The sequence below is a fragment of the Carica papaya genome, chromosome 4 (assembly GCF_054855325.1).
Source record: "Carica papaya isolate Zhongbai chromosome 4, ASM5485532v1, whole genome shotgun sequence".
Lineage (NCBI taxonomy): Eukaryota > Viridiplantae > Streptophyta > Magnoliopsida > Brassicales > Caricaceae > Carica > Carica papaya.
In genome coordinates, this window is record NC_142312.1 from 24,530,147 (window position 1) to 24,542,394 (window position 12,248).

Here is a 12,248-nt window from a genome sequence, read left to right on the forward strand (position 1 = left end):
ACCCCCTTCAAGGGAATTAGTAGGTTCGGCAGGAGGGGAAAATTAAACCCCAGATATATTGGACCCTTTAAAATCTTAGACAAGATTGGTACCACTGCCTACAGACTTGCACTGCCCCCTGAGCTCTCCCGGGTTCATAATGTGTTTCATGTATCTATGCTACGCAAGTACAATCCGGACCATTCTCATGTCGTAGCTCATGAACCGCTTTCACTCCGAGAGGACTTGTCTTATGAAGAAGTACCGGTCAGTATCACGGACCGAGAAAGCAGAATACTCCGCAACCGGGAAATATTATTTGTAAAAGTCATGTGGCAGAACCACACGCCTAGGGAGGCGACTTGGGAATTGGAATCAGAATTTAGGACACAATACCCCCATCTGTTTGATCAAGAGTAATGAGGCAAATTTGGAGACCAAATTTCTTTAAGGGGGGGAGAGTTGTAGCGCCCGGAGAAAAGGGGCCAAAAAAAAAAAAAAAAAGCCACGTCGGCAGCCACGTCAGCAGGCCCGGTCAGCAATCCCGGCCAATCGGGGCCTGCCACGTGGCAAGACCACGTCACTCCCGAACGGGCCACGTTGGCGATCCGCGTGAGCGCGATCGGACGGCCCAGATCAATCGCGCGATCGGACGGCCCAGATGCAATCGCACAGACGGCCCAGATTCAATCAAAAACGAACGGCCCAGATTAAAACAAAATAGACGGCTGAGATCAAAAGGCAAGGGGTTATAAATAGAACCCCCACACCAGACCACAAACCCTAGCCGCCTGCCGCTCGCCGGAGAAGACAAACCAGAAACCGGCCGCCGCCACCCGCCGCCGCGCCGGGGAAATTTCCGACCGCCGATCGAGGTAAATTTCATACCCCCGACTCATTTTTTTACGCTGATTCCTCCTGTGGCCAAATCGGAGCCAAAATCCCGGCCAAACGGCCGGAATACGCGGCCGAAGACCAGCGGCGCCGCTGCGCCCCTTCTCGGTTTTTGCCTCCGACGAGGCCTTTCCCGGCCTCCGTTTGATGCAATTTTTATATCACCGTGATCACCATACAGGTTGACCGGAGCCGAATCACCAAAACACGAACCTCGCCGGAGAGCCGCCGCACCCGAGAGCGCCGCCGCCGGTAAGCTCCGTTTTTTCGTGATTTTTTGGCCCCCCGAGGGCCCTAGGGTTGTTTTCTCGCAGGGACCGATGCAAGTGTGGCCGAATTCGGCCGAAAACGGCTGAAAACAGCCAACCCGAGGCGAATTAAGGGATGTTAACTGAAATTTTGATCTCGCTTCTGCATTTGATATAATTAAATACTCATTTCACTTTAATATTTCCGGGGTCGTTACAATATCCGTCTTCTTTTAATTTGGGCCGTTCATTGTGTTTGATATGAACCGTCCGATCGCGTTTAAATAGGAAGTGAATCTGGACCGTTCATTGCGATTTGATCTATATCATACGATCACGTTTAAAGAGGGAAGGGATCCGGACATTCCACACGCGCGGGAACAAATCTGAACCGTTCGATCGCGAATACGTGGATTGCTAGCGTGACCTCCCGCGTGGCACTGCATCAAAGTGTCTTGCCACGCGGTGTGCTTCGGTTCGTCGGGGTTGCTGACTAGGCGTTCTACATGGCAAATTTTTTCTAAATTGTGTTTTAACCTGTGGTTTTTGATTTTTCTTTCAAAATATTCCCAAACCCAAATTTTCACCATTTTTTCTCAAAATTATTTTCAATTTCTTCCTCCATCTATTTTTCTTTATTTTTACATTAAATAAAAATTTAAAAATTTAAAAATTATATTTATATATTAATTTTAAATATATTAAAATTAATTTCGAATATTATATAGTAAATATAGATTAACTATAATATAATACTTTAATTTGCACAGGAGTAATATATAGTAGGAAGTTAAAATTATAATTTTTTTATAGAGAAATTGGGAATAATTGATGGATTAATGCATTGGAATTAAATCAAAATCTGCTTTTAACAATTTCAAATATAAAATTACATTGTGTATTTTTTAAAAAATAACTTTTAATTTTATTTAAAAATTTATATTTGAAAATTTAAAAATTATTTTTAATAAATATAAAATTTATGTTTTTTTTTTAAATGACAATACTTTTAACAATTATTTTTATTAATACTAAATAATTTTTTTATTAAAAAGGCTTTTTTAAATAATTATTAGTTGTAACGGTTCGAAATTTGAAAGAAAATAAATTATAAATTAAGTGCAGAAACGAAATAATAGCATTATGGTTTACATTTATTGCACAATAATTCAGGATACCCAATAGGATTACAGAAATGACCATTCTAAAAATACAACTAATAATCAAAGAAATAAATAAAAAGTAAACAAACTGAACGTCCTACTCACAACCCTCTTGTAGATCGGGCTCTAAATCTTGGTTCTCTTGATCTGAAATGATTAATGAAAGAGTGAGCTACACTAGGCCAGTAAGAATATCAGACTACTCATCGATACAGAAATGAAGATTGGTAGAAATCATAAAAATAACTAATGGAGCTCTCAATTTAAGTAAATTCATTTTTCATGAATAAAACCATTTACCGCATACTTACCGTAGCGAGATTTGCAAAATCGACCTATAGAGGCAATAACATAAATAATACTATAATCTCATATTCAATCAGTCGAAACAATAACTTTCTCATTTATTAACCTATTGGTATCCATTGAGGTTTATAAGGATGTTTCCACAATACGTGAACTTTTATTCCACATTTTCAACTAACGAACCATCCTTATACCCCGTCCGGTATGAACGCCAAAATATACCATCCCTTAATACCCCGTCCGATGTGAGTGTGAAACGAGTCGTTTCCATATCCCGTTCGGTATGAGCACCAAAATACAAATCCTTGATACCCCGTCCGGTATGAGGGAATGTTCACAGTAGGGTTTCCTATGTACCCAGTCCGTCCACCATTTTCCAAGATATCTAGTAAGGCTACAATTCATCAATTCACTTAATTAAATAATTTTTCGTTTACCTTTAGTTTTCAGTTTTCTAATTAACTGTAAATCACGTAAAACAAACAATATATGCATCAAGGAAACACAATCGAATTATCATACCAATTCCAGAGTATTATCATGCATTCGAAACTGTAAAATCAATCAATTAGTTAAACATGGCAAACAGAAATAAATAACCAGTTCTACCTCCATTTGTAACCTTTAATGATCAATATTTTTAAATTAAACAAAATACCATATTATTTATAATTAAACTTTAATTCCATAATAGAGAATAAGGTGATGGATTCTTACTTGGATCGGTGTCAAAAATGCTAAACTTGCAGCTGTGCCTACTGGCGATCTCCGGGTTCCCTGAATTTTCTTTCGGGGATTAAAACACACTCCAAGTATCTATAAATACCCCAAAAATCTAAAATCGGTATTAGAAACCCTTTTCGACCAATTTCAGGATTTTGGCATGGCAGCGCTGCCATGCTCCAGCGACGGCACCACTACCCGCAATGGCGGTTTGCCTCGAGTTGGTCGTTTTCAGCCAGTTTCAGCCGATTTTGGCCGGTTTTGTACTGTTCTCTGTGAGAAAATACGTTAAGAGGCATCGATTGGTCAAAAAAATTGAAAAACATAAGCTTACCGGTGGTGGGATTTTCAGTGCAGTGGATCTGCCGGCTCACCTTCACGGTTGGGTGTTTTGCTTCAATTAACCTGTAGAAAAATGAATATGATTACAATAGTGAAAAAATTGCACAGAAGGAGAATCAAGAAGGGCCTCATCCGAGGTAATTTTTACTTTTTTCTTGCAACGACGTCGTCGGGCTTTACTTGCAGTTTTCGGTTCATCTATCGGTCTTTTTGCTCCGATTTGGCTATGGGGGTGTTCGAAATCGAATTTTGAGCAAATAAATTTTTTTTTACCTCTTTTGATGGTCAGAAGTGGCTCCGCCGCGGCGGTTAGGGTTTGGTGCGAGGTGCGGTATTTATATCCGTCTCCTTTTAATCTGGATCGTCCATCGCGTTTGATCTAAACTGTCTGATCGCGTTTAAATACAAAGTGAATATGCACCGTTCATCGCGATTTGATCTAGACCGTCCGATCGCATTTAAATAAAAAATAGATCTGAACCGTTCATCGTGATTTGATCTAAACCATACAATCGCGTTTAAAGGAAGAACGGATCCAGACCGTCCACACGCACAGGAACAAATCCGAACCATCCGGTTGCGGTCATGCAGATTACTAGCGTGGCCTTCCGCGTGGCACCGCGTCGGCGTACCTTGCCACGCGGCGTGCTCCGGTTCATCGGGGCTACTGACTAGGCGTCCTACGTAGCACATTTTTCTAAAATTATGTTTTTACCCCAATTTTTCGATTTTTCTTTCAAAAACACATTCGACCCCAAATTTTCACCATTTTTTTCTAAAATTATTTTCAATTTCATCCTCCACCTATTTTACCTCATTTTTACATTAAATAAAAGTTCAAAAATTTAAAAAATTATATTTATACATTAACTTTAATTATATTAAAATTAATTAAGGGTATTACAATTCTTCCTCCAATTAAAAGAAATTTGGTTCCTCAAATTTGTCTCCCTCTCACTCAATCAAACATTTGGGAATGTTGGGCTCTGAAATCTTATTCTAGCACCCATGTGGCCTCTCCCTGTATGTGATTCTGCCATAGGACCTTAATAAAGGAAATTTTTTAGTTGCGTAGTACTCTGCTCTTTCAGTCCACAATACCGACCGATACCTCCTCGTAGGACAGATCCTCCTGGAGTGAAAGATGTTCGTGGGTCAAGACGTGAGAGGGGTTCGGGTTGTACTTGCATAGCATGGAAACATGAAATACGTTATGGACCCTGAAAAGTTCTGGAGGAAGTACCAGTCTATAGGCGGTGGTACCAATTCTGTCTAAATTTCAAATGACTTAATAAATAAGAAATTTAGTTTCCCCATCTTGTCAAACCTACTGATTCTCTTGAACGGAGTGACCTTAAGGAATACCCGATCACCTTTCTCAAATTCCAAATTCCTCATCTGGGTATCTGCATAACTCTTCTGCATGCTCTGAGCCTTCTGGATGTTCTTCCTGATCTTAACTTTTTTTGGTGTAGTCTCATCTATAAGATCTGGACTAAATAATTTTCTATCACCTGCCTCTTCCCAACAAATCGACGATCTGCATGGGCGGCCATACAACGCCTCGTACGGAGCTATGACAATACTTACTTGGTAATTGTTATTGTAGGCGAACTCTATCAGGGGTAAATGATCATCCCAATGACCTCCGAATTCAATAACTCTAGTGTGCATATCGTTCTTTCTAATTGTCCATCGGTTTGAGGGTGAAATGCAGTACTAAGGAACAATTTCATTCCCATGCCCTGCAGAAAACTAGACCATAACCGAGAAGTGAACCTAGGGTCTCTGTCGGACACTAGTGTCACTGACACTCCATGTAACATGACTATCTCTCGGATATACATTCTTTCTAGCTTGTACAAGGGGTCGGTAATCTTGATGGTTAAGAAGTGGGAAGACCTTATGAGTTGGTCAACAATTACCCAAATGGCATCATGTCCTAAGCGTGTCCTAGGCAATCCTATCATAAAATTCATCATGATATGTTCCCACTTCCACTCCGCGATTTGTAGTGGTCGAAGTAGTCCGCTTGGACGTTGATGCTCTGTCTTAACTTGCAGACATACCAAACACTTGCAAACAAAGTCGGCCACATCTCTTTTCATCCCGTTCCACCAAAATCAAAGTTGCATACTTTGATACATCTTAGTGCTTCTGGGATGCATGATAAACTTTGAGTTATGGGCCTTTGTCATGATGTCCCTTTTCAGCGCACTGTCACATGGAACACATACTCTGTCCTGAAATCTAAGTAACCCATCAGTAGAAACTTGAAATTTTGAATTAACTTCCTGTTCTACATCTTTCTTGAGGGCTACTAGGGTGGAATCGGCAGATTGGGCTTCCTTTTTTCTCTGGATCAACTTAGGTTGAACCGTTAGGTAGGCCGAATATGTGACTCTCTTCAGGTCCTGAAGTTGTACGTACTGTGTGGCCCTTGTTGTCCTACATTCTGAAACCATCAAGTGAGCTAATATACATACACTTTTTCTGTTGAGTGCGTCGGCTACCATGTTACTTTTATCCGAGTGATACAAGATAATGCAATCATAATCCTTAAAAAGTTCTATCAATCTTCTTTGACATATGTTGAGATCCTTTTGAGTGAATTTGTGTTTCAAGCTTTTATGGTCGATATAGATATGAAAGGTCTCCCCATACAAGTAATGACGCCGAGTCTTCAAGGCGTGCATAATCGCGACAAGTTCTAAGTCATAGGTGGAGTAGTTTTCTCATGACTCTTCAACTGTCTCAATCCATAGGCTATAACTTTCTCATGCTGCATTAAAACACAACCCAACTCTAAGTAAGAGGTATCACTATAAACTGTACATCCATCCGACCCGCTCTACAAGGCCAACACAGGTCCAGTAGTCAGCTATTTCTTTAGTTCTAAAAAATTTCTTTCACATTTCTCGTTCCACTAAAATTTGACATTCCTTGCACAATAATTCAAGATACCCAATAGAGCTATAAGAATGACCATTCTAAAAGAACAATTAATAATCAAAGAAATAAATAAAAAGTAAACAAATTGAACGTCCTATTTGCAACCCTATTGTGAATCGGGCTCTGGATCTTGGTTCTCTTGATTTGAAATGGTTAATGAAAGAGTGAACTACATAGTCTACTAAAAATATCACGTTACTTACCGATACAGAAATGAAGGTTAGTAAAAATTATAAAAACAACTAATAGAGCTTTTAATTTAAGTAAATTCGTTTTTCATAAATAAAATCATTTGAAAAACCGACCTACAGAGTCAATAACATAAACAATACTATAATCTCATATTCAATCAATCGAAACAACAACTTTTTTCTTTATCAGTCTATTGGTATTTATGGGGGTTTGTAGGGATGTCCCTACAACGCATGAATCTTTATTCAACCTTTTCAAGTTTCGAGCTGTTACATTAATATTATTGTTATAGTTTATAGTATAAATTTTAGTAGGGTTAAATGCCTACAAACATACAATATGGAAGAAGCAAATGATGAGATTTATTTATAAAGTATATATATATAGGTATTAAAAAAGTAAAACATACACAATAATCTTAATATAACTTGTAAAACATAGTGAGAGTACATAATCTGATTTGAATTTACAATTTTTTATAGGGAAAGAGATGTACGAATTATCGAACTAAAAACTTGTTCCATCGTTAAGTGAATGATAGCATGCAAATTACTTAGTTAATATTATAAATTTATAAGGTAGAAAAGTGTTTTTAGGTTATAAGGTTGGATGATACTTGGAGTTCCATTCCACATCAACTCAGCAAGTTGCTGGTAAGCTTTCTGTGTTGGGTGGTACGAGTCATAAAATACTCTCTCATTAGGATTTTCACAGACAACATACTTTTCACCTTTTCCACAAGTGTAATTCCCTCTAAATGGACCGCTCCCACAACATGCTGTCTTCCCATCTTTGAAACCTATCCAACAAATTCACATTAATTTAGTGATATTTATAGTGCTTGTAACTTGTACTGTAATTTCTATAAGTATTGTCAAAGTAGATTTTCAATAAAAATAATATTAGTAAAGATTATGTAGTATTTGGTAGAAATAATTATAAAAAAAAAAATGTTGTTGTTTACAACAAAAAAAAAAAAAAAAGAATTTTGAAAGTTTAAATGTAAATTATAAATAAAAACCAAAATCATTTTATAAAAAGTAAGTATTCTATGTTTTATCTTTGAATTTATCAAAACTAAATTCTAACTTGTCAAAAGTATTTTGTTATGTTTTATTATAAAAATTAGTTCTGAAACATAAAAATTAAAATCAAAAGCAGAGCCAAACATCTTCTATATGTATATATATATATACACACACATATAACTACCATATTTCAAAGGGTGACTGATTCTTTCGCGGAGAGAGACATATAGATCAAAGATTCCATATTTCAATCCTTGTAGTTGGCAACTTAAGTTGATGAGGACTGTAGAGATAATCTGATTATGCAATTTCACAAGTTGTGTGACTCGTTTGTCGCAAGAAAATTCTCTGCTGTTTTGTTCATGATTCTTCACTACAACGCCCGGTGAACAACCCAAAGGTCCCATTCCCACCAACCCAAATTTCCTCCCTCCAATCTTATATATTTCCTGCCAAAATACCCATTACAAATAATCAACTAATGCAGAGAAAGAAAAAAACACACACATATATATACACATATACATACATGTAAAGAAAATAAATATATATATATATATATATACTTTTATCACATCAATTTGGCTGCCAATAACCTCCTCTACAAATTCCTTTTTAGTGTAGGACTGAAACACACTTCTGTTTACAGTCAATGCATATATGTAATCATTGGCTCCAATATTGAAGAGATAAACCGCCCTGGAAAACACTTTCTTAGTTTCCTTATCTCCTAGCTTCTCTTTCAGGACTTTCTCTACGTTCTTGAACTGGCTTAGTTGAGTCTTCAGATCTATTGCCTGGGACAGAAAGAGATAAGGTTTTTGTCTTTTTCAAAAATTGGTTAAACCCAGAAAAAAATAAAGAAAATCAAGTAAAGTACTGAAGAAATTAGTGTAGACGATGTATATGTATAAAGCCTAAATAGGTTTGAGGCAGAATACCACCATCCAGCGGAAACAAAGATTAAAGTTTTTTCCTTTTTCAAAAATTGGATAAACCCAGGAAAAAAATGAAGAAAACCCAGTAAAGTACTGAAGAAATTAGTGTAGACGATGTATGTATATAAAGCCTGAATATGTTTGAGGCAGAATACCACCTCCACCAGAAACAAAGATATAAAGTTTTTTCCGTCTCCAAAAATTGGTTAAACCCATAAAAAAAAAAGAAAGAAAACCTAGTAATATACTGAAGGAATTAGTGTAGAAGATGTATATGTACATAGCCTGAATATGTTTGAGGCAGAACACCACCTCCACCAGAAGCGAAGTTAACCCCATAATTTTAGATTAGTTCTAAGTAATACTTTATAGGAAATGGATAAAAGAAAAATGAGAGATTAATAGAAAGAGTTAATTTTTCAGTTGTAATTGTTGTAAAGAAATCTTCAAATACATGAATATATATAGACACTAACAAAATTCTTAAAATTCTAATTATAAAAATCATAATCAATTTTAACTCACGAGTTATAATATAAAAATTTGTAAATTATTTTTTTAAACTTCTGATAAGATAAAAAATCTCTTTTATTTACAAATATTATTTTTAATATCTTAATAAGATAAAGAATTTCCTTAATTTATAAATTATTATTTTTAACATTTTTTTCTATAATCTAAAACTAGAACTTCTTAACAATTTTTTTATAAACGTGAGACAATCCGATCTCATCACTAGCATTGTTAGAATAAAAAAAATAATTTTTAAATTAATAAATATGTAAATCTTCGCACTGAATCAATGAGAAAAGATAAAAAGAAGCGTACATGGATCCATTGCGGAAGATTTGGTTGCGTTCTGCAGTAGGTACTTCCGAATCAATACGATGCTTCAAAAGATAAATTTTTTGGTGACAGAATTTCAAAAAAAAATAAAATGGTGATATTGTGATTCGGAGACCATAACCGCCTTTTATATCGACAAACTTTTACAATTTCTATTTCACCCATCATAAAACGAGAATATTACAAAAATGGTATCTGCACATTACAAACCCATATTTCAACCTGATCTATTAAGTCCAAATATTGTTAAGTATATTTGATTACTTTTAGACAAGCTCATTAAATTAATAGTTTAATACACATACTAAATTCCACATTAAGCCCGCATGCTAGAAAAAATCCAACAATTTTTCACTTGAGCTTTATGTGACACCTTAATTATGCATTAAATAACCGTAGAAGTGCTCAGAATTGTGCTATCAATACTTGAATGCATCACCAAATAATCTCGTCCATCGATCATAATGACATAAGATCAAAGCAGCCTTCACTACATCTAACGTAGCTAAACTCATCAATGGTTACGTATATCATTATAACCGAACGATATGGATCAAACATGGATGTACAACATGGAAATTACATGCTATGTGATCTAATCATGTATATTTTTAATAGGTCTTGCCTTAATTTTAGTGAGATCAAATGTAAGAAAACTCAGAGATAATATATATAAACAAAAACACAAAACTGGAATTAAACTATGCATACATAAACCAAAACTAAAACCAAAATATAAAATTTATGACATGTCTTATAAAATAAATGAAACTATGGTACAAGACTCCCACTAAACCTATACATTATCTAAGGATACAACATCCATATGAGCAGTGTGCTCATGAATTATCTTTGGTGGTAATCTCTTAGTGAGCAGATCAGCAATCATGAAGTTTTTTTTTTCAATATACTCTATTAATATTTGCTTACTCTGAACTCTTTCTTTAACAACAAGAAACTTGATATATATATATATTTTGACTTCGTCAAGCTCTTATTGTTGTTGAAATACGTAACTGCTGATTTATTGTTAAAAAATAACTTTAATGGTCTTTCTATGCCATCAATAATACACAGCCAAGTGAAAAATTTTCGCAGCCATATTCCATGATTGGATACCTCATAACAAGCTACAAACTTTGCAGCCACAGTAGAAGAGGCTACAAGTATTTGCCTAGCACTCTTCTAGAAAACAGCTCCCCCAGCAAACAAGAAGATATAGTTTGATGTAGATTTTATGCTATTTTGACATCCGATGAAATCAGAATCAGAATAACCAATGATTTCCAACTAACATGATACCTTATATGTGAGCATATAACATTTTGTTTTTTATAGATACCACATGACACGTTTGACTATTTTTTAACGATCCATACATAAATTGCTTAAATATCTACCTAACATCCTAATAATGTATGCAATATCCAAACGTGTACAAACCTGTGCGTACATAAAACTCCATACAACTGAAGCATAAGGAATCTTTGCATCTCTATAGTCTCTAGTTTATTCTTGGAGCATTGAATTAGAGTAAACTTATCTCCTTTAGATACAAGAGAATCACCTAGTTTACAATCCTGCATGCTAAACCTTTTAAGAATATTTTTAAAATAACTTTTTTGTGATAATCTAAGAATACCTCGAGAGCAATCTCGGTGTATCTGGATCCCTAATATAAAAGAGATGTCCCCAAAATCTTTCATCTCAAATTTATTTGATAGAAATCTCTTGGTTTCATACAATAAGTCTATATTACTACTAGTAAGCAGTATGTTATTAAAATATAAAACTAAAAAAATATACTTACTCTTACTGAACTTATGGTATACACAATCTTTCATTAAATTTATCTCAAAACCAAACGAGATGATGACTTGATGAAATTTGTGATACCATTGATGAAAAGTCTGTTTAAGTCTATAGATGGATTTTTTTAATTTGCGAACTATTTAATGGGCATCTCCAAATACAAAATTTTTTAGTTGCACCATGTACATCATCTCATCAATGTCACCATTGAGAAATGCTGTTTTAACACCCATCTGATGTAACTCAAGATAAAAATATGTCATTAAAGCTATTATATTCCTGAAAAAGTCTTTTGAAGAAACCAGAGAGAAAGTCTCTTTATAATCGATGTCTTCTTTCTGTGTAAAGCCTTTAGCGACAAAATGGGCCTCATACCTCTCCATATTATCTTCTGAATCCCTCTTGCTCTTAAATATCTATTTGGGACCAATGGGCTTCGCATCCTCGGGCAATGGGACAAGATCCCAAACATAATTATCCTTCATGGACTTTATCTCTTCATTCATGGCATCAATCCACTTTTGAAAGCTAAAACTTTCTATGGCTTGACGAAAGTTGACAGAATCATCTTTCACCGTACTAATGTCAAACTCATGTTCTTGAAGATATACAATATAATCATATGGAATTACACTTCTCCTTTCTCTAGTGGATCGCATTAATGGCATAAGTTTTTAAAGATGTGAAGTTTGTGCTTCAAAAATAGTTTCCTGAATAAGAATGAGAGATACTATGACATTGTCTTGATCTAGATTTATTTCTTGAATAATGTTAGGTATAATAACCTAGTCCTGATCATTGTTAAGAACAACTGAGGAAATAGGA

At 35.4% G+C, this 12,248-nt stretch overlaps 1 protein-coding gene across 1 annotated transcript; it reads right to left on the reverse strand.

Moving 5' to 3' along the window:
• Window positions 1-7,245: 7,245 nt before the first annotated feature.
• On the reverse strand, window positions 7,246-9,100 carry LOC110818477 (GDSL esterase/lipase 4-like). Its single transcript, XM_022047377.2, has 4 exons — window positions 9,046-9,100; window positions 8,394-8,624; window positions 8,012-8,276; window positions 7,246-7,598 (listed from the first exon to the last, which is right to left on the reverse strand). The coding sequence occupies exons 3-4, from the start codon at window positions 8,232-8,234 to the stop codon at window positions 7,363-7,365; spliced, it is 459 nt and encodes a 152-aa protein (XP_021903069.2). The 5' UTR covers window positions 8,235-8,276; window positions 8,394-8,624; window positions 9,046-9,100; the 3' UTR covers window positions 7,246-7,362.
• Between the last annotated feature and the right edge of the window lie 3,148 nt (window positions 9,101-12,248).

Excerpts from the sequence above, each read along its gene's own strand:
- LOC110818477 (XM_022047377.2), bottom strand. The coding sequence starts at position 8,234 with ATGGGACCTTTGGGTTGTTCACCGGGCGTTGTAGTGAAGAATCATGAA. Across the intron at positions 7,599-8,011 it reads CAGTCACCCTTTGAAATATG|GTTTCAAAGATGGGAAGACA; the intron begins GTAGTTATATGT and ends TTTGTTGGATAG.